Source organism: Aythya fuligula, chromosome 3, assembly GCF_009819795.1.
Source record: "Aythya fuligula isolate bAytFul2 chromosome 3, bAytFul2.pri, whole genome shotgun sequence".
Lineage (NCBI taxonomy): Eukaryota > Metazoa > Chordata > Aves > Anseriformes > Anatidae > Aythya > Aythya fuligula.
In genome coordinates, this window is record NC_045561.1 from 117,333,826 (window position 1) to 117,357,104 (window position 23,279).

General features: G+C 44.1%; 1 protein-coding gene across 1 annotated transcript in view; it reads left to right on the top strand.

Moving 5' to 3' along the window:
- Positions 1–4,150: 4,150 nt before the first annotated feature.
- FBXO16 (F-box protein 16) overlaps positions 4,151–23,279 on the top strand; it is a 29,319-nt gene continuing 10,190 nt past the window's right edge. Inside the window, exons 1-6 of the mRNA XM_032185275.1 lie at positions 4,151–4,241; positions 5,388–5,529; positions 10,560–10,595; positions 18,028–18,234; positions 19,388–19,552; positions 20,393–20,598. Of these exons, the coding sequence (XP_032041166.1) occupies positions 5,434–5,529; positions 10,560–10,595; positions 18,028–18,234; positions 19,388–19,552; positions 20,393–20,598 (710 nt within the window). The 5' untranslated portion in view covers positions 4,151–4,241; positions 5,388–5,433. The remainder of the gene's footprint in view (positions 4,242–5,387; positions 5,530–10,559; positions 10,596–18,027; positions 18,235–19,387; positions 19,553–20,392; positions 20,599–23,279) is intronic.

Below are 23,279 nucleotides of genomic sequence, written 5' to 3' on the forward strand. Positions count from 1 at the left end.
GCCCTTGTGTGATTTAGGAACAAAAAGGTATTGGGAATCAATACTGATCAATTCCCTGGGTGTAATGTCTTAGGGACTGTGCGGTGCTGTGACAGCCCCGGGGAGGACGTCGGCCCTGCAGGACACGAGGAGGCTGCTGTGGAACCGGAGCGTGCGTCAGGGCCTGGAGCAGATCCTGGAGAACATCCGTAACGTGGACACAGAGGAGAGCAGGCAGGTATCGGAGGGGAGATCGCTGGGTTTCTTGGTGCTCTGGACACCAGAGATGGTCCTTTTGGAGCTGAGTGGGGAAAAGGAAGGGGGTTTGGAAATTGAAGCACCACAGCAAGGGGTTAGGGGGCAGTGGCATGGAGGAGCACAAGGGATTTGGGGTTGTTCGGCCAGTGGAGATGCTTCTAGGATGGGATGTGGAGTACTGATACCTCAGTGGGCATCGAGGACCATGGAGAAATGCAAATTTAGCTACTCAGTGTCTGTGGCAAGGGGGATTGTAGGGTTACTCGAGCCTTGGGTTCTTGATATGTCCAGCACGCTGTGGCAGGGGTAAGGGTGTTAGTCTCAGTCCACACAGGCTGCACAGGGGTGGTGATGTTGGGGAGACCCAGAAACATCAATGGCACAAGGTTTTGGGGGTTATCGGTGCTGTGGCAATGCCATTTATTGATCCTGCAGCACTGACACCACAGTGAGCGTGGAAGCTAGCGGGGCAAGCATCTGTGCCAGTGTCACAGGGCTTTCTGTGGCCCTGGGGATAACCGAGAGAGGCCTGATGCTGCAGTGGGGAGAGCTGGCAATATCACGCAGTCAGAGCAGAAATGGTAACTGAGGGCATCACCATGCCAAGAGCAGGTAAGAGACATGGAAAGTCAGGTTAATATCAAGGTTTTGCAGCCTGTGGGCTAAGGGCTAGCCCAGGGGAAAGGAGGATCGCAGTGTTGGCCTCAATTTTGTATCATTGCCTGTGTGCACTTAGCCTGCTGCCTTTTTCCTCTTGCCATCTTTCTCCATGTCCCCCTAATATGAGTATCTGTTTCACATCATCTTTTCCCTCCAGACCTATCCTCTTCGATTATTCTGTGCTGAGTGCCCCTTAGTTTGGCCTGTATTCCAGCCCACTTTTCTGTTACTACTCTTTAAAGCATTTCTTCCATGGCATTAATCAGTGAGCTGTTTATTGGCGATAAACTAATTTATAATAAAAACGACTGTCTTGTCTGAGCTTTCGATTCGTTCAGTCAAATTCTGTTTATTCAATGCTGAATTCGATTGCACCATTGTTGTCACATCGAGTGATGTGATCAGACTTTTTCCCTGCAAAATGCGTTCTCAAACCTCTGAGTGCGCCAGGCTGTACTGAACCACAAAGGCTTATTGCTACAGAGATGTGGTCAGAAACATTAATAAAGTGGGTCTGCTTCTGAAGGGCTTGTTTTGAGTATGGTTTGTACAAACCTCTGGAATGCCATTCCAGAGGGTTAAACGGAGATTAACCCAGCTAAAGGGAATGATTCCTGGGCCCTTAGTTAATATGATATGATCATTACATATTGCTAATCTTTCTGAAATGTGATCACATTTTTTCAAGCCAAGGGCTTGACCCAATGTGCACTGAAATCAGTGAAAGTATTTCCATTGGCTTCAGCTGGTTTTCCATCAGCCTTGAAATTGTCTTGCTATTTTAGACAATGCCACTCACGTTCCCTGTCCTGTGAAATTAATGTTTGCTGCCTTCAGATGTCACAAAAACCTCTTGGATGCCCACTCAACATGTCCTTCCATTCTAACTTTCATTTGAGCCATTCCTAGGTGCTCTCTGGCTATACTAACCCATGCAGAAGTACCACCAAAGCCCAGTTTTCTTTGCCTGCTTGTGAGAATAGCAAGTTAATCTATGTCAAAGGATTGAAACTAAGATATATCATTAATTTCTCTGTTCACAGGGCCTGTTGTAGAAGGAAATCAGATTGATTTGCACTACTTCTTCTTGACAAATAAAGGTTGGTTCGTAGTCCTCTCCTTATTATCCTCTAGTTAAATTATTGCTTTGGGAGTTCTCTTAGGAGCTGGGGATAAATTGTCTGATGCACAGATTTCCTGCTAGTAGTATTTCCCTTTTTTAACACTTGTGCTCTGCCAGGCTCAGATGCTCTCTGTAAATCGTGTAAGACAACGGCTTTGAGACAGCAAGAGATCTCTGAGCATCCCAATACGAAGTTAGTCCAGTGCAACCAACCTGAAAACATTGCATATATTCACAAAACTTGGTCTTTCGCCAGAATTTCCCCCAAATCTCATTTGCATTGCTACTTTTTATGCCTGCCACCCACTCCTAGTTTGCCTTTCTGGTTTTGCTGTTAGAAGGATATTAGATGTTTTTTAGCAACATGTGTCAATAGCTTCCTCTCTGTGGGTAATGAACATTTTCCTTATATATATTTAAAGCTCGACTTCTTGTTAACATCATCTCATGTCTCTTGCTGGTTGAATGTTTCCAAATCAGCTGAGCTTGATTAATTTCATCCCAGGATACGTGAAGAACAAGCTGGAGCAATCTCTGGAATGTTATTTTGGGCAACCAGTCCAAAGATAACGACTATTACAGAAGAAACATGGGGCCCTAGCTAAACAGCCTGACGATCGCAGGTCTGCACACCACACCAGCTGCTTTTTAGTGCTTAATGAACAAGCTGCTGCAGCCACCTCAGTATCATGTCACAGATTAACTCTGATCAGAGTTACTCTAGACTCTTGAAGGAGCAGGATTTGCTGTTAATCCTGCCAGGGATGAGGAGGAGCTGGGGGGGAAGACAAGAAGTGTAAGGTTTTCCTTTGGAGAACAGGTAGCTAAACTGTAGTCAGTGAACCAAAGCTCTTCTTAGAAGGCTTGTAGAGAACTTGCAGTCCAATATTTAGGCTAGCTGCATGTTACAGGTGAAATTCTTCTAGATTTTCTAATGCTTCTAGATTTTCTGCTGACTACTCTGATGCATCCCATGAAATTCAAAGCCTGTTAAGTGCACCGAGTCCTAGCACATACAGCACGGCTTTGAGGAACTCGAGGAAAACATCTGCTCTGAAGTGACACTGTGCAGTCCTGACTTCACCAAAGAATTCATTCTGCAGACACATGCCACTGAGCCTGGACGTGGGGTTGCTGCCAGATTGCTCCTTGCCTGCACCCCCTCACTACAATTTCGAGCATAGCTGCAGAGACGAGGAGCAAAGCGGGTGGTTTTTGGGTGCTTCTGCTAGGAAAGGGGTAGTGAGTGAGTGATAGCAGGCTGGCACTTAGTGTGCAAAGCTAAAAAGTTTGGCTACGCTCACCTTTTTGCCTGATGGTACCTGCCTTTGCCGCCCTGTTTACATATCAGGCTTGAATGTTGACTGCAATTCAAGCAAACAGCTTTACAGCAGGAATATGACTTCTGCCAGCTGTGGTGTGAGCCACAATTTTGGTACGTAAGGAGCACAAGAGGGTCTGGAGGCACTGCTGTTTCACACGCCAGCTCAGAGAGGTGCTTTGTGAGCGCAGCTGTTCCAGCACCAAGAAAGCCCTGCATGCACAGGGGAGGCAAACTGGAACATGAATCCAGGGCTGGGAGTGTGCTGCAGTGACAACTGATATTTTTGTGACTAATGTAGAAGGTTGTCCCTGAAAAACAGGACATGGTTGCCCGAACCTGTTTTTTTGGCAGTGGAGCTGTTTCTCTAGCTCGTGATGTCGGATTTCTGTGTATTGAAAAGGGCAGGGGCCTTGAAGGAAAAACAAAAAACAAACAAACAAAAAAATCCAACAAGAACAACCCAGTAAGTGATCCCATTGTAATGCATACCCATAATGCACATACCAAATTGCACAAGAAGCCTCTAACATTTGCCAACTACAGAATGTGAAGATTTGGAGCCTCGGTAAGCTTTTTAGCTTTTAGTGGCTTCTTTTTAGCTTTAGTGGGAAGTTAAAATTCCTTTCTGCATAGAAAAAAAAAAAAAGGAAACAAAGAACTGAGACTCTTGTAATGAACTTATTTTAAAAATATGGTCTGTATTACATCACCAGATGCAGAGAGAAAAATATAACAGATTGATTTTTTTTTTTCTTTCTTTAGACTTCTTTGATTCCAAAATAACTTAGGAGGGAAGAGGAGGAAAAACTAATCAAAAAAGGTGATGTGCCCAGACAGATCCTGCAGTGCTTTTTTGAAGATTAATCTCCCACTGATATAGACAGGAATTTTGCCTGGGTAAGGAAGGAAGGACTGGGCTTTCATGAAAGTGTATTTTGTGAGCCTTAAAGCCGTGTTAGCTGTAAAGGTCTATTTGCTGTGTAGGTTTTGAGGTGCTTGGATTCAGGGTAGGCTGGCAACACAATATTGGAGTTACTTAATGGAGTTACCTTTTCTTTCATTCCCAATGTCCTATTGTTCATCTTGCCACCATGAAGCTTTAAAACAGTCTGAAGTGTTAACAGAACAATTACCTAATATCTGTACGAAAGAAACAGAGATATTTTTTAATGTTACTTGTAAAGAAATGACCTGGTTTTTAGGCTGCTGCAGTTTAAACCTCCAGTCTGGAAATCGGTTCCCTGAGGTGAGCAACGATGTTATGCTGCTGAATCCAGCTGCAGGATACAGGATGAAGGGGGGGGAAAAAAGCTTTTCCTGTTTTGGGCAAACAATTATGAATAAATGGCTTAGTCTGAACAACGTCCAATTATTTGGTTTCACAAAAGGCAAGGGGAAATTTTCTTAAATGCCTTATTTACTTCACTGAGGACTTTTTTTGTTTGAAAGAGCAGCACAGTCAGTTCAGATGTCAAAACCAATCTGCCTGACAACAGGACGCTGAGAGATTTCAGTCAATTCTGAGCCATTCTGGATTTCATTCTTTCAGTTAAATGTGATAGAAACAAATTGGCCCTTGGAGACCTGGCATTATATGCCCATCAAAATCAGTAAAAACCCATCTAGTGTCACTGAAGTAGATGCACAGGCTACCTCAAATTTTCAGTAACAACTGGAAAGAGAAATTGAATGTGCTTTCGAGCTTGCTGCAGATACCCTGTCGTGATCATTTATGCAGCAAAAATCAAAGGCATATTCAATAACGTTTGTGATGAGAAAGACCTGCTTAATTATTAACTATTTATATTATATTAATGCACAGAGGTTCCATCAGGAAATCTGGGCTTTACGGTCGCAGTTACTGTGGGCGCATAAAATAAAATGCAGGTGTTACTCCTAAATGATTTTCAAATAACTCTGCTTGTATTGTAGCTATGCTATGGAGTCATTAGATTACATCTTGAAATGATTTGCTTTTCTCTAACATAATGTAAAGGAGTAGCACAGAGATAATGCAGGTCTTTTTCTGTTCAACTGTTGTAGCCATTGGTGCCGACGAGACGCCAGAGATTCCCCATTTCACACATCCATGGCGTTTGCACCTCCTAGAAACATGGATGGCCCCAAGCTACAAACCAAGATGAGCACGTGGACTCCACTGAACCATCAACTCATGAATGACAAGGCAAGTTCCATGCCAATGGGTTGGATTCATGGAATCACAGAACTGTTGAGTTTGCAAAGGGCTTCTGGTGATGACCTAGGCAAATCCCTCAAGGCAGAGTGAGCTAGAGGATTTGCTTGGGACCTTTTCCAGTTGGGTCTTGAATATTTGCAAATCCTAAAGCAAATTCTGTTTCACTTGACAAATTCTCAAGTCTCATAAAAAAACAAACAAACAAAAAAAAAACTTATGGTTTTGGCTGTGTAGGTCACGAATAATGGAATAAGAACTTAAAGATTTTTACTATTAGACGTCCATATATAGATATATATATAGCATACATAGTCTTTATGGTATATATATATATATATAACCTCCTATGTTATGTAAAAACTGAAAGCTCTAACATATTTTTTAAAGCACAGAAGTACTTTGCCCAACAATTGTTTTTAAACAAACAAACGTGTATACATTTCTTAGTGAAAGTTGCTAAATCATTCTTTTTCTGCCTCAGAAGACTTCAGTTTAACCCCAGAGCAAACTAAGTGTCAGTGCAAGTGTCTGAGTGGCCAACGTGCTCCAGCTCAGTTTGTAGGAGAGATCTTAGTACCCACGCCCTGTCTCCTCTGCTCTGCCTGGCAGTGATGAGGCCAAACTGATATTTTGTTAGCTGAAATGATGCACACAATTTATAAATAACGAGATGCATTTCCTAGTCTCCCACTCGGCATACTATATCTGGGATCTGCTAACGTCTCATGTGTCAGCAGGAGCATATTCCTCCCTCAGAATTCAGTTTCAATTTCTGTTGATGATTCACCGAATTTAATCCCGAGTGGGCCATTACATCACATGGTATGACTTCCTGGATTTCTCAGTCCCTCGTTTCACACAGTTCTCCCTGTCTGGAGCTCACCAACTTGAATTTGGCTAAAATATATCTTCCGTGAGGGTATCCAGTGTACCTTTGGGATTATCACAAAATGAAAATTTCATCACTTCCCTCAATTTCTTTTCTCATTGTTAATCCTCCACACCATTAAAAGATTAAACCTTGTCTCTTGTCTGAATACCTGTAGCATTAGCTTCCATCATTTAAATCTTCCTCTGCTAGCTTATTAAACTCTTTTGTAACCAGCATTTTTTTCCTTGTGGAAGTACTTTTACTCTGCTTCAAGCCAACACTTGATCTTTTTTTGATAAACTAAACAGATTGAGCTCTTTGAAGTTTTCTCAATCTGGCAGATTCTCCCGCCTTTGAATCATTTTAATGTCTGTTTCCTACACTCTTTAAGACACATTTTTACAGACGCACATCACTGTGCAATAAAGTGTGATTTGACTAGCAGTGAGTGCGTGGGTAAAACTGCCCTTTCCCAGCTTCTTCCTCCTCTGCTCCTTAGGCAGTGTGATGTTGCATTTGGCTGCAGCCAAACTTTTAGAAGCTCATCTTGGAGTGTTGTGTACTCTAGCCCTTAATGGTGTTCCAGATAGGAAAGAACCTACCTCCTACTACCTGTGGTCAGTGATGAAAGTCGTGATAAAACTTCTTTACTTGTTTCTGATCCAAGTTTTATAGCACTGACCTGCTTGAAACTCTTCGTCATTTATCACTGTGCTACTACTCTTAGTGCTGGCTCTACCGACTGAGCAGAAAACAAAAATATTGCTGACAGCTGAAATTGGGAGATAATCCAATCGATATATATAAGGAGCCAGGGAGTGAGAAGGTGCCATTTTCATACATGTCTCTGCTCATTTCTGCGCTCGAGTGAAGGCAAAGTGTGAAGGGAGAAAAGAGTTTATAGATAGAAGGTATGGGAAAAACAATGAGAAGATAAAAGCATAGACAGAAGAGATGCTTAAGAGAAGTACTTGTTAGTTGAATAGGAAATGAGTGACAGCAGTGGTGAGAATTTAGAGCTGATCTGAAGCAGTAGCACTTAAGCTCCATCTAAATTGTTGCTAGGAGAAGACCCAATAACAGATAGTGGCATAAATTTGCTACCTTACTAATTTTGGTTAATCTGTGGGGTTCTCTATCAGTGGTTCCTGCGTGTTTCCCTGTATTTTTAAATATTCTCAAGAGTGTACTTGTCTGCATTGGTAGCAGGACCCAAGATCTTTCCTTCCAGTTGTACATCCTGAATGTTGTAGCCTCCATCTATGTTTTTCTGTCCTTACAGCAGTTATCAGAGCACATCCAGGGTGTTACTACTGGGCCGTGGGCAGGCACGATTGCTTTAAAGCCAGGAGCTCCATCAGGGACAGACCGAAGTCAAGAAGCCAGAATTAGGAAATGATGAATTATGCAACATTCATGGTCAGAAAACCAGAGATGGAGTCTTAGATATGCCAAGGGTGTGCTACAGCTAAGGATGTAGTAAAGATAGGAGACAGGGCAAGCTGCTCGCCCTCAGCAAAACCGGGCAGACTTCAGTGTCAGACCTGCCTTTAAGGAAGGACTGGAAGTCAAGAGATGATTTCCCTTCTGCTAGCAGTGGGGTAGAAGAGTTCCCAGTGGCATTTGCAGCAATGGCTGGAGGGATTTGCCAGGCAGCCTTGAACTTGAGCTTATTTTAAACTACCTGAAGACACGGATGTGAGATGGAAGGTCGTGGGAGCAATCTAGGCCTTAGGCTGCATCCAAGGCCAGCCAGCTTAGGTACAGTATGGGTATAACTTGAAGGCTTTGGAGGAAAGGACCAGTAAACATGGTCTTGATTAAGTCAGTGGATGATTATACCAATTTGGGGCCATTCTATTGCTAATTAATGCTTCCAAGTGCCTGGAGTAGGCAGAACTTTCTGACAAAGTTGGCTTCAGATGTATCTCCAAGAATGCTGAAAGCAAATACGTGTCTTTCTTTGATCAAAGGCCATTAACATTGCTTTCGGTTATATAAATAGCTCACTGCTTCGCTGGAGTTATCCAACCCAAAACTTACATCTTTGACTATTCATCACTTGCTTGTGGCAAATCCTTTTCCAAGTTCAGCTTGTTAGAGTGTTTTGTTGTTGTTGTTGTTGTTTTTCAACTTTGCCAAGTGTCCCACATGCAAATGAAGCAAATAATAACTGTCAACATGCAAATAAAAGAAATGTCATTTTCCACCCCTCACAAGAGACACTCCTGCTGAGAGAGACAGAGCTAACGCTGACAACTGCTGTACCAGACATCAGCACTGATAATGTCTTTCTCTGCAGGAACCTTCTTTGCAGGCTGTCAAAGCAATAACATGTTTGGAGTTTATAATGATCAAGCGTGTTTTCTAGTTGTGGTTAATAGCTGTTTTTATGTGCAGTTATAAGCTGGGCTTTTTTCTCTTTGATCTGTCTTCTGGAAAGAAAACACATCTACAACATTTCCTCACTCGCCAGGTCACAATCCCGAGCGTAAAGGCAGTTTTGTGGTAGTGGGAAGCCACGTGCTGGTGCTTTCAGGTCTAGCTCCCTATGGATAAAGGTCAACATCACAAGTCCTCCACTGTATTTTGATACCGATCATCCTTCTTGTTAGTTGTCACTGTAAAGTGCCTAGGCACAGCATGAGCCATAAAGACTGGTCTTACTCTTACTCCTACCAGTCTCACTGCATGAAGATTGAAGCCATTGCCAGGGCTGTATGATAGCTACTCACGTTGTGTCCATTCTAGGAGCTTTCAGTCACCCAACGTCTACAACTCAGGAGAACTGAAATCTCTAAAATAAAAATCTAGGAAGCACAGCTTCTGGTCTCAGCAAAGCACAAGAGACACCACAAGTCACTGTATGCTCAAGAGGGCAGAGTGCTAGGGTGAGCTGCAAAGAAGAGAGGAGAAGTGAGGCAGCACACTGCAGCCAGTCTGCTGGAGCAGTCCTTAGTAGGTGTACTCACATAGCCCTTGAACTTTCAGGAGTATCCTACAGTGAAGAAAACCTTTGACAACAACCAGGCTGTAGAGGTGACAAAGACCAAGAAGAAGCAGACGGAGCCTTCCTCAGACAACTGGAAGAAGCTTCATGGTCACAGGTCCTGGTCTACAGGGGAACTTGAACCACCCTGACAGCTGCTGGAAGGGCAACGCTGCAGAGTACAAACAACCCAGGAGGTTTCAGGAGTGCATTGATGGCACCTGCCTCACACAGGTCATCAAGGAAACAAGGAAAGATGCTCTGCTGGACCTCATTCTTATAAACAAGGAAGGACTGGTTGGGGATATGAAGGTCAGGGACACCCGTGGCTGCAGTGACAAAGACATGATGGAGTTCAGGATGCCAAGAGGAAAGAACAAAGCAAATAGGAGGAGCACAACCCAGGACATGAGGAGAGCAAACCTTGGCCTCTTCAGTGATCTGCTTGGAGGAACTGCTTGGGATAGGGTCCTGGAGAGAAGAGAGGTCCAGGAAGACTGGTTGATTTTCAGACTTTTAATGAGATTTTCTATGCTGTCTCCCATAACATCTCCCCAGGCAAGCTTATGGAGTATGGACTAGAAAAATAGACAGTGGGGTGGACTGAAAAATGATTTACTGTCCTCAGAGGGATTGGATCAGCAGCACAAAAGCCAGCTGGAGGCCAGTCCCTGCTGGAGTACATCAGGGATTTACACACTGGGGTCAGGATCATTTAAATGATCATTTCATTAATGACTTGGATGACGTGGACAGAGATCCAGGCTCTTCTTGGTATCATCCAGGGAAAGGACAAGGGCCAATGGCCACTTTTTGAATTGAAATACAGGAAACTCCATTAAACATAGAATTATTATTTTTTTTTTTGCCATGAGGGTGGTCACACACTGGAACAAGTTGCCCAGAGAGACTGTGGAGCTTTCATCTAAGAAGATGTTCAAAACCCAGCTGGATGGAGCCCTGAGCAGTCTGTTTCTGTTGACCCTGCAGGGACTTTGGACTAACTGATCTCCACAAATTCCTTCCAACCTCACCCATTCTGTGATTCTGTTTATATTTTGTAGGTCACACAAATGTCTTTTCAAGCTGTATTTTTTCTTCAGAAATGCTGAATCCTCTTAAAGTATTCATTTTTATTTGTGTCTTTATGTTTTATAGGTATTTGAAGAAAGAAGAGCCCTGCTTGGAAAATGGGTAAACTTTTCCCTTTAAATTTATATTTAAATCCAGTTGGGTTTCTGAATTAATCAGGAGATTACCATAATAAGAGTGTATAACATAACCTGTTTAGAAAAAGGGGTTCATTTTCCACATGTAGGTGTGCAAGTGAGCTGTGACTGCTGTACTTTTGATGAAGGTAAAGGTCTAAATTTCCTCGGTGCCTTATTTCTGTAAGTTCTGAACTTGGGAAATCATATTTCATTTTCAAAATGATCTGAAATGGGATAAGAAGCCCTGGGAAAAGCCTGTGAAGTCTTCAGAGAGGATACTGGATGTTTAGATATTGCCATTGCCTGCTAGCAAGTCTTTAAAGCTGGTAATAAATGACATGTTATCTACTAAGTGCACACATAGGGCTCCTAATGCTGTAATCACTGAGCATCTCGCAATCTCTCACTGTCATTATCTTCACAACTCCTATGTGAGACAGGAAAGTGCTGTCACCCTGTTTTTGATGAAAAAATGGGGCAGAGAGAGACTTGAGATCGGATTTGTCTGCCCCAGCCACAAATTACTGTGAGGTTGGCATTTTGGATGGGTTTTCTCTGGCCGAGTGTGCATGTCTGAGACATAGATATTTAAGCCTGGCTGATCTGGTCATCGCAGGCTCCATGTACAGTCAACAGAGAGAAAGAAAGCAGTGCTTCCAGAGGGTAATTCATCTCACTTAATGTGGGATGAAAGAACAGCCCTCTAGAGATGCCTGTTTCTTTCTGTAGCCCATGAAGGGAGTTGTAGCTGGCAGCTTTAAAGGAAAACAGCTCTAAGAGACCTACCTGGGAACCTGATGGCAAAGCACGCAGTGGCACAATATTTGCCTTAGTCCTAAGCTCACACCTGAAATATCACGTTGTGCCTTTTCTTTTATGATGCAAAACCTCTATAAAGACCTTTATGAGAAAGCAGCTGTAATCTGCTTAGTCTCCTATGAAGGGTGGAACACAGACTCAGTGAGTTCATTGCAGTAAATCAGTGAATATATTTAAGTGGCTCAGTAGTAACTGTATGGTTGAGCCCTATGCACATCTTAATAAAAGGAACCAAAGAACCAGGTGTGTAGTCACGTACCATACAAAAGCTAAAAGGAAATCTAGTTGGAACAAGATGATCTTTAAGGTCTCTTCCAACCCAAGCCGTTGTATGATTCTATGGTTCTATGAAGTATAGAAATGATGTTCCTTATCAGCACTCTTTGATAAAGATTATTTGCACAGTTACTTTACTTGAACTGTGGTGTTTATTCTTTATGCCCAGTAGGTCACTCATGTGGAATTTATTTTGCAAATGAACTGGCTTTTATAGACATTTTAACCTCATAAGAATTATTCATCTTTATAGGAAATGTGCTTTCCATAATTTGTTGACTTGCATGCATTTTGATAACAAGGGATTTCATGGAAACTAAGAAAACAAAATAATTGAATGATTATTGTGCAAAAACCACCTTTTAACATGATAGTAACTGACAGACCTAAAACCTGTTTCTTGAAAATTGGTGGATGCTTTAAAATGCCCATGGGATGTACGCTGGCAAAAATGCAAGAATGTTTTTATTGGAACCCCCTCTGAAAGAGCCCAAATCTGGAAACAACCTTCCCCCAAATGCAACAAAGAGTGTGAAAACATCTTCTGAAAGGTTAAATACCTGACCCTTCCATGTCACTCGATCAGTATTTCTCATCATGTTCCTTCAGAGTTAATTCTCCTTGTGCTTCTGCCATCCATCATGCCAATGAAAAGGGTGTGGAAAGCACAAAAGCTCTTCTTAACTCCCTTCAAAGCCTCTGGCATTATGATATGTGGTATGCAAAGCCTAGGGCACTCGGAGTTTGGGAGAAACTTTGTCCAGAAATCACAGTGCTCTTGGCAGAACTTTTTCCACTGATACTCATGGCCTTCTTGTAGCGCTCTCAGGAAGTTTGGACTGGATGCAGCTGCTGAAGGGTGGGTTTGTATGGCTGGAAATCCACATTCAGTGTTGTTACAAATGATTTCTTAGGAAACTGGGAGGCTGAAGTCTGTTCTGAATCTAGAACGGTTCAGTATTTTTGGTGATGAAATGGAAAGGACACACTGATTTGCAGGTGATATCAGGCTTGGAGAGATTTCATGAACTTTGCAGATCAGAATTCAAAGTGAAATGATTTGCAGTTTGATGAGGACAAGTGAAAAACGCTACACATAAGAATGACATTTACAAAAACTGCAGATATGAGAAAACTCGATTATGCAGCAATTCTGCATAAAAATTGTTGGGAATTATGATGCATCACAAACTGAATACAAGTTTGAGTTGACAAGTTTATGACTGTCTTATAATTGTAAAAAAAGGGAATATCCCAAAAGGCTGTCTGGAAGGCAGAGCTATGCCCAGTGCTGTTCAGTGCATTTTAAGAAAGCTGAGGACCAGTTGGAGATGCTTCTGAAAACGAGTCATAGGTGAGAATGTTCTTAGGTCCAGAAAATTTGAAAATGATCTGTTCACTCTAGGGAAGACGGATAAAAGATGTGATAACATCTTGCCAATAACACATAAAAGCTCCCCACAAAGAGGATGGGAATAATCTGATCTCCGTGTTCACATTGGGTAGGACAAGAAATGGGCTGGAATCACAATTATTGAGATACGATTTAGACACCAGCAAAATCTGCAGGTAATTTACTGCCTGAAGAACTTGTCTTGGGGGTTTTGGGTGGAAATCTCCTGTGCTGGAATCTTTTGAGAAAAGGTTAGACAAACACTTGCCAGGAATGGTCTAGGTAGGGTGCCTTGCAGTAGGATGTGAACTAGTGCAGTGTTTCTGAACCTTTTTAAACTGAAGGACCATCTAACCTTCTGGGAAAGCAGAACAGTTTCCTTGTGCAGCATTGCCAGAGTGGTGAACCTTTACAGCCAGCCAAAAAAAGAGATTAGATTAAATGCTCTAAGTTTATTGTTTGTTTTATTCCTCCTCATTTTATTTGCATGCATTCAGGGACTCTGTGTGTGTGTTTTCCTTTTGTTATTTCTATGCAGTTGCCTCACAGAAACGCCTTTGATGTCTCCCAACCTATTATGGTCCCTAAAACACAGGCTGAGGAACAATGAACTGCGTGACCTGAAGGGATTTCTTTTCTCTGCTTCTGCATGGCTGGGCAGCCCCAGAGGGTGTGGGACTGGCTGTGCTGTCACCTGCAGCATTCAAGACGTACGATGGGACCCTGTACAATTTTTTGGCTGGCTCAGGTTGCTCTCAACTCATCAGGGTATTGCTGCTGCACAACGTGGAAGCAGTGGTAGTGCGTGGTGGCAGCAGGCAGCCTGTCCTACGTAGCTCTTCCCATCGTTGAGTATTTTCAGGCTTTGATCTTAGGGGAGGCATTTCTGCTGAATTTCTGTCGCACTAAATCCTTAACCCCTATACTTTCCAGAAAAAAATATTAAGGATAAATTACGCTGCTGTCTTTCGGCTGAAACCCTTTTGACGATTGCACTGGGAAAGGGTTAACATTTCTCTGCTGGTTTCTTCTGTTTTATTCCAGCTGCTATTCTATATCGCACCTGGGGCAGATGCCTTGACGTGCTCCCTCTCAGCCTCCCTTTCTGCTCTCTTTCAATACCGCAAGCCAAAAATTCCTCCCATTAATTTACAATACATAAAAGCATTTTGCTCTACCTTAATGCTTCACGCTATCATGCTGACACCCGGGTTAATATGTTGACAATGAGGCTGGGGTTGAACTTGTAGATTAAGACACCTAAAGCTGAAGTGTCTCCAGGTGATCTGAGCATCGCAGCTTCCGCTAAAGCCAAATGAGATGTCGACAAGTCAGGGAGCCCAGACAATGATTCAACTCACCCTGTGGGCTACATCTTGTCGTAGTAATTTATATACAGCGCGTCTGAATGTTCCCAGGTCCTGGAACTCGCTCATCCACACCATGAAATTGTTAGCACGCTCCCTGGCACGGTTCTGGCCTGGGCCAGTAGTGCTCTTCCAGGCATTGTTCAGACAAGGTTTGGACATCAGCCTCAGCCAGGAACCGTGCCAAAAGAGCAGGGTGGATTCAGCCACCTTGTTGGGAAGGGTGAGAGCATGACGGTGTGGACATGTGCATCGCCTGCCTCTTGGTGTCATCGCTAGAAAATGGTCCCAGGCACGTTTATTAACTGGGGTAGAGGCAGCAGTGGTGGCTGCTCAGCTGAACTGGTGTTCTCCAGGCAGCCTTCCTGGGAGTCTCCTCCTCCAAAATTTCAGGTTTGGGTTTCAAAGCGTAGCAGTGAAAGCACAAAAAGGAACAGATCTGAATTCCTGACAAGGAGCCACTCGGCAGCAGCGATGTTTAGGGTTTTGCTGGCTGGACCCATGTACTGGGTGGATCCTGGGTGCCTGCCTGCTTTGTCCCTTCTCTTCTCAGCGTGTTCAGGACCAGGAGGAGATGGCAGGTGATTGTAACCCTGCAAACTCGTGCCAAAAAGCCGGCTGGGAGGCAGGATTATGTCCCGTTCCAGTACAACAACCGGTCTTCTAGAGGAGAGGGGCCTCTTTAGGTTAAGCAACAGAGCTTCTGTTCTTCACACCGAGCTCCCGGGCTCGCCCCCTTCGTGTCAGGCCTCATCATTTGTGTGTGTGCACTCAGGGATTAATTGTAAACCGATCGCAGGACTGGTGTGGTGGCCAGCGGAGCCTTCTGTCCCCGGGGAGAGCCATTGTTTGCTGGGGCTGGGGGAAAGGCACAGCGAGGGAAAACCTCTCCCGACTGCTGTGGCTGGGGAAGGCGCAGCCTTGAGAAGGGGAATCCAGTCTGACAGGTTGGATTGCCCAAACGTGGGATGGGGACGTGCTTGTGAATGCTGGAAAAGAGACAAATTCTGCCTGCTGAGCTACCTGGCTGCTGCCCAGCGCCTGGAGAAGCCGCGCGGCCCTGTGCCGGTGGCGTGACGCTGCTCTGAAGGGGGTCAGCATCGTGCTGGGAGCTCGGGAGGAGGATGCTGGAAGGAATTGCTTCATTGCAAAGCCGTGGCTGGCTGGGAAGAGTTAACCAGAAGCAAATATTGAGCCCCTTTGAAAGAGAAGCTACATTTGGTTTGCTTTGATCGGTTCGCTTCACCTCTCGGTGTGGGAGTGATGAGCCAGTTACCCCCGCCTCTTGATCATATATGGGGGAAATTTATCTGCAAGCTGGTGTTTGCAGATTGTTTTAATGAGAAGAGGATGTAGCTGCGGTCAGGAACGAGGAGTTCACCATGCTAGAGAAAAAAACCCTTCGTGTCCAGACCCTCTCTGTGCCCCCTGGTGCACCTTGGTCTGGTGGGGTGGTCTCAGGGGACGTGGCTCCCAGTGCCAAATCCCAAAGTCCTGCGTCAGTTTTTGCTCTGCTGAACCTCATTAGAGGTGAAAGTTATATGCAAAATAGGGATGGGAGGGAAAGGGTGTATTCCTTAATTCCCTGTCGCTTTGTGTAGGAAAAGGCACGGGCATTTGGGAGCTCCCTTCTTGGCTTTTGTCTCCAGGATCTCAGGAATTGCTGAGATTTTGTCCTTGCCGACCTACTTCAAGGTCCTGTAGAGGTGCCTGCAAGAAGGAGAAGAGCTCTTTACTTCTTATAGTTTATTGTCCAATACTGGAATTAAATACATCAAATATAAATAAATAATAGAATATAATTAAATAATAAAATAGAAATAAATAATAAAATAGAAATAAAGAAACAAAGGGTTCATTAAAATGATCTGGAAACAAATGACTTCTCAGCTACTTTTCACCTGCACAGTCTATTTTAGACCATAATTTTGCTAGTTCACCAGTTGGCCATGGTTTTTTGGTGGGGAAGCAGAGGAAAAAAGATCGAAATGTCTGGGGTCTGGTTTGTTCTGAAAGGGAAAGAAAGGGATGTAAGTGAAAGGGAAAAATGTTCGGAGAGGAGATGAAAGGGAAGGGCATCGGGCATTAAACAATTTACTCAGCTCTTCTCATATATATATATATGAATCTTCATATATAGAAGATTATATATAGGGAGCTGGATAAATTGTTCAATTATATATGTATAATTGAATATTATATATATTATATTTATTATATGTTTTATATATATTATATATATTATGCTTATATATATATATATATGAAGAGCTGCACTTTTTAAAAAATTATTATTTTTTTTAATTTGTGGAGGTCACGTTTCAATAAGTTCTTTAAATACCCCTGAGGTTAAATGCAGAAATTACTGGGATTTGACCCGTGGAGAGCCAATAGTTGGTTGTGGAAAGCTGGCTTCAGGAAACAGAAAGACGAGCGTGTGTTATGGGTATGGGCGAGAAGAGAAGGAACCAGCAGGGGAAAGCTCTCCAGACAGGCCCAGCACTTCAGGAGCTTGCCCTTTGTAAGGAAGGTGAGTTTGTCTTGCTGCTGATCCTAATTCAAGAAGCTGCTAGGAAGCTGGATGAAGCGGGATTTCACCTAAAATCTGCATTTCACCTCTGGAAGAGAACCTTTACCATGCCATTTGCTGCCCTGTGGATGCTGCCGAAATGGTCCCCTGAGACTCCCTCCCTGCTGGCACCCTCGCAGCCGGGACTGCTCCTGCAGGTTTTGAGGCAGATTGCACAGATTGTGGCGATGAGGTCAGTCTCCTCCCAGCAGATTCCTGCTGACGGGGCCCTTTCCAGCCCCTGCTATCAACACAAGCTAAACACCGGCTACCGCCACCGTTGCTCCCACCCTGTTTACACAGCTCTGCCCCGCTCTGCGTCCCGCTGGTGCCGTTGCATCAACGAGACGTGTTCGCCTGGTTACCCAAGTGCTCGCTCCTTCCCACAGCGAAATCCAACCATTTTAATCCTCCTCTTTAGATGTCTGACCTAGGCACAGAAATGCCTGGAAAAATCTCTTTTACTGTGCTGCTGGATCTGCACTGTGGATTTTCCTTGTGAGATGCTGGCAATTGATCTGGTTTCTCTTTGCTCCAGTTCTCTGTAAGGCTCACATTATTCTCCTGTGTGAGAATAAATGCTTTACAAATTGTTGGGCTCCCAAACCCTGCAGTAGTGGGGGCCATAGAAGTGTCAGGATAGACAAAGAAGCAGCAGTCAGCTTAGGACCCAATCCTGTAAACACCCATCTGAGCCTCCTTCTTTTCATGAGTGAAACCAAGTCTCAGAACTGGTCCCAGGAGTCTTGTGAGCATGAGTGTGTCCTGGACTAGGCCATCTGGGATCCTTTGAGGATTATAAATCATACGTTATGTGGCTTCAGAGTTTCTTTTAATGTAGCTTTTCCATTTGTTCCCAGTTCCTACGTGCTTCGCTATTGAGTGAGTCACCAGAAGCTGCTGCTTATGCACTTTTCCCTTGCCTTACATGTGTGCTTTATTTTACCAAGCTGAATCTCCGGTTTCTCAGAACCTGAAACTCCTTTTTCAGTTTGACAAGTGGACAGATGGTCAGAGGCGGAAGATCCTGGTGGACCTGTTGGAACGCTGCTCCCTGTCACAGCAGAAATTCTGTGCCAAGCAGCTACAGGATCGAGTTCCCACCGAAGCTTTAGATTTCACCACTAGGCTCCCCAGGGTGCTGTCTTTATACATCTTTTCCTTCCTGGACCCACGGAGCCTCTGTCGATGTGCACAGGTAAAAGAACACATACTAAGGTTCAGAAAGGTCAAGGTAGATTGAAAAAATAAAGAAAGAAACAGCACTAATCTACTATAAAGATGTGCCAGTGCTGTCCTGAATAATGCAAGAATGCTTTCTGACCTTGCAACCTGGTGCCATATGCTTAGTGGCACTTGTGTGAGATTGGATGCAACACTTCCCCACACCCTAAATTAAACCAGATTGGCCGAGACTTATGAAAGGGAAGAATAATTTGGGGTGTTCTGCTCTTAGGCATTTAACGTGTGTCAATTTACAAGGCTGATTGTTCCCAAGGAGGAGGCCTGGCACTTTCTGAAAACCATGTTCTTTTAAAATACTTCATACTGTGCACAGAACCATTAGTTGCTTTTAAAAGTATTGCCCCGTGAAGTGCATACGATGCTTTAAGAAAAACAGTGAAAACCTGATCCTTTAAAATGCTTGAAGGTGAAGTGCTGGCTGTGGAGAAGCAGAGAAGTTATCAATGTGCTTTTGAGCATAGTGTCTAGGGATTCAGTCTGCTAAGACTCCAGAAATGGCTTTCATGCCTTAAAGTGACACCCAAGGTAGTTATGAATGAATAAGCTTAGATATTGGTGACAGCAATATCTAAAAAAAAAAGCACTAAAGCTTAAGGTTAAAGCACTACCATAGCACTCTGTAATATAATACTAATATGTCGAAATCTCAGCTTGTTTAAAACTTGCTTTAGTTTCTTTCTCCAGCAGATCATATTTTATGTAGACAAAATTCTCAGTATTCATTCCCAGGCAGGGAGCAGATAGGTTAGGATATTTTTCTGGTTTTGTCAGTAGAAAGTAATAAAGGGTTTATTCCAACATCTGTGTGTGTATTGAGCAAACAAATGCAGGAAGTTGCTCCAGATAAGCTGAAGTCTTTCCTCTTGGCCAGTGATTTTTAGGGTATTTTGCTCTACACTGGAGTTCAGCCAACATACATGAGCACGTCATGAGGAAAGACCTCAAATTTGTGTTTAAATGGAGCATAAACAGTGCTGAAGAATTGTACTAGTTTAAGGACACAGGGGAGCTGCATCCACAGGAGATAAGTCTCTAGATATAAACTTGGATGCTTGAAACCCCGAGGTGTTGGTCTGCTCTTACACGTGGTTACTGGGCACCCGCAGGTGAGCTGGCACTGGAAGTACCTGTCTGAACTGGATCAGCTCTGGATGCTGAAGTGCCTGCGCTTTGGCTGGTACATCAACTTCTCTCCAACCCCCTTTGAGCAAGGAATCTGGAAGAAACATTACATCGAGATGGTGAAAGAGCTGCATGTTACAAGACCAAAGGTATATTCCTACCAGGGGGGAAATTCTGGGCTGGCAGAGTTAGTTCCTAACTCTTTAACTTTCTCTGGTCTCCCATTTGTAAAAAGGAAGACACACAATTTTAAATTAGATTTTAAACCCATGTGTTGCTACGTGCTCTGTTTTCCCTTCATCCATCCCAGGTCGGGGGGAAGTGAAAATCTCACTGGTGAGGAGAGAAGCAATCATGAAGGTCTCTCTCTCCTCCTATCCTTTCAGGGTGTTCCCTTCTCTTCTTCCCCAGGTTTTAGAACATATGATAGGCTGTCTCGATCTGATAAGCAACAGTGGGGTGCCCAACATGACCCCTGGTGAAGTTTCACAATCAGTCTCGCTGGTGAAAAGGAACAAAAGCACACAATCTGCCTGTTGCAGCCTTTGATGTTGTTCCCATTCTGTCTTTTTCAAACGTGGCAGGGCCCTTCTGGGAGGGTGGAGCATCACTCCATAGCCATTGCTTTCTGCTGAGATTCATTGATCTGGATGCCTGGCTTGTGAAGCTGTGAGGGTAGGAGTCTCTGCCCTGAATTCAAAACTCAGATCTCTAATTCTAACCAAATTCCCCCGCAGGCTGTTTCTGTAGTCAGTGGATCAAGCCAACACATCTCAAATACAGCTCAGCTCATCTAAATACAGTGTTCAGGACATGGACAATCACATGCACTGTCTGGGCCCCAATTTCTGCCCAGTGACCAAAACGGAGCCTGGAGGGACTAATTTTGAGTTAATGCCCCATTCTCACAAGTCTAAAGTTAGGCAAAATAAATCTGATTTTTATTGTAGGATAAAAATGTATTTTCTTCTTTTCATGTCTTTTATTAGACTCCTCCAAAGGATGAGTTTGTAGTTATTGATGTGCAACCGGTGAGAAGCAACATCCCGGAGGCAAAACCTCCTGTGCTAGGAAGGAGGACAAACAAGGAGAAGAAAGAGCTCCCGCCATGGCGTTCTTCAGACAGACATCCTACAGACACCATCCGATTCAACTACCTCGACAACTACGATCCCATCGAGCAGGCTAGGCAGGCGTAAGAGTCTTTTCCCTTTTGTCTGTGATAACAGAGTATGTCCATGTCCTTTGCAAGCTCCCTCTGCCTGTGCTCCAAGCTGCCTGGAAGCGTTTTAGTTCACCAGCCTGGTTGCAAACCCAAGCTAGCATGCAGTGCTGCCCTTTTCCCTTTTCTCTTATTGATCTTGGTCCTCTTGTAGTCGCAGCTGCATTAGTTTTGTGTCCTTTCGGCGCAGAGCATTTGCAGAGCTTGTTAGTGTCTGCCTATAAAACAGGCTGTAACCCCTGGGGAAATCACACGGCTTAATGGGAAGAATCAGGACAACAGTTTGTTCAAGAATTTTTAAACAAAGCTGCAAGGATGGGAGGAATATGCAGTTCCTGCACAGAAGAGGAAGAATGAATTAATTGTGGTAAAATATAATTCTGTTAGTTCAAGGATCTTCTGGCTGAAAAGAGATTTAGATGTTTAAAAGGGGTGCAGGTAAAAGAGTATCCATGTGTGTATATATATTATATAATATTTAAGTAATGAGCAGTGTTTGTGTCTACACTGCATGGGGTAGACTACCCATATCCATCAGTTCTTAGGCTCCCAGAATTACCTGGTCAGCAACTGGCAAAAGAAAGGCTTTTCTGACCCAAAGCATAACTTTGCACATTCACTTGTGTTCAGGCCATCCCATGGTTTCCTTTGACACATCTGGTGGAGGATATTTTCAGAATCTCAGGTTTGTGGTCGGATTTCTGTGTGTTAACAAGCACTGGCAGCAGCAATAGCAAGGAGGCTGTGGGAGTTGTCTGCGTGCAGGATTTGGCCCATTTCTCATTTAAGTCTCTGCCACCTCTCATTTTTTCATGGCCATGCTCACAGCAGTTACCTCAGTTCAGCTGACGTGTAGTAACTCATGAAATTGTGGTAAAGTTATCATAAATCTGAGCCAGATTTAGAGGTGATGGATTAGCTTGACCATTGCCTCCTTCCCATGCGAGTCCCCGTGAGAAGGTCTGCCCAGATTCTCACCCAACCAAAAGTGCAGCGAGGAGGACATTCCTCTTCACCGTGCCAACAAAAACCTTGGGAACGAATTAATCCACAGCACAAGTATCCAGACTGTACAGTAAGTAAATAACCGATAGAGCTGAGATTAGCCCTGTGCATAGGAACAATCGAGCTCTGAATTACCCCAGCCTGCTGAGTATTTGGCTCAGCAGCAGCGCACTTGCACGGGTTCTTTCTCAATGCGATTAACTTTGCCGGACCCACCGCTCCTCCGGGGTGTTCCACAAAGTTCCCAGTGCCTGAGCTAAAGCCTTTTATGAATCATTTTTTAATCCGCGTCCCCTGGTCCTCGGATACTGCAGCACTTCAAAGAGCATTCCAGTTTCCACCTCACCCTCTTTCTGTGGTATGTTTCCAAACTCTAGTGCCATTTTAGGTAGGGTTCTTTGAGGCGTTGAACTAAATATTTTTGCCCAAATGCCTCTTGTTGCAAATGATGGTGCTGGTGTTATTTTTCAGCTGTGCTAAGTGTTTCCACGTCGCTTTTTCCAAGGGCGTATGTGAGGTTTGGGGCTCCCTGGCGCTGGTCGTGGCTGAGCATCAAAAAAGGGACAGCCCCTGTTCGAAGTGTTTAAAAGTCACTTTTTCCAGCATGGGGCTGCAGATGCAGCTGACGACCATATGCAAATGATTGATTTGCTAATGATACAGTAAGCACGCCGACTGTTTTCTTCTCCTAAGTGAGATTTGAGCTTCTATCCATGCACGCAGTGGAGAATATTTTAATGCCGGGTGATCTAGCAAATCTGGCGTTTATCCATAATTACTGGGGATTATCGCAAGGAGAAAAAAAAAATGAATTCTACGAGATTTACTTGTTTATCGAGGATCTCCCTTTAATATCACTTAAGCTGAAAGTAATTGCTAGTGTGTAGCCTTGTCTGTAATGACTCTCATTCAGCAATACGGGTGTGCCGTTCCAGGTGCTGACCCAGCTACCTGAAGATGTTCTGGTGCTTCTTTTCTGTGCTCTGCAGCCCCTTCCCAGATGTCCTTCCACTAAATCTCTGTGTCCTCCATCCTTTACCTTCAGGCAGCAGCCTGGGGACCCCATGGCGTGTCGTAATGCCAGGTTTGTGCTGTCCCCAAGCGTGGGCGTCTGCTGGAGGTGACAGTGGCCACTAAGGGGCAGCTTGGGCACCTCTTGGCTGCCTGACAGTGGCAACGTGGTCAGCGTGCCCCTCCGTGATGCCAGGCTTGGTTCTGGATTGCTGAAGGCAATGCTCCGTGAGTATCTAGTCACCTGAACGAGGGAGCAGAACGCAAGCTGAGCCATCTTACTGCAGCCTGCAGGCTCAGGCAGACCCTGCCTGACCAGCGTACAGGGTTGTAAAGCAGAACAGAGAGGCGAGATAAAAATCTCTGCCCCCCTAGGCTGTGTGAGGTGTAGTTATTGTTCAGATTAGACGAATTCTTGGAGCTCAAGGGCATAACATCCACTCTTCATGTAAAGTGAATGTCAGAAGTAGTGAAATCTATGTAAAATGAGATTCCTAAAACAATAGGGTTGATTTCCCATAATATAGGGTTTTGCAGTAGTAGTCTGGGAGAGGAAATGACTTTTGCTGCAGTTTGAATGCACACAGGCAGGAGCTATTATTTTCTTGAAGCAGGTCACAAGCATGCATAAAAAGACA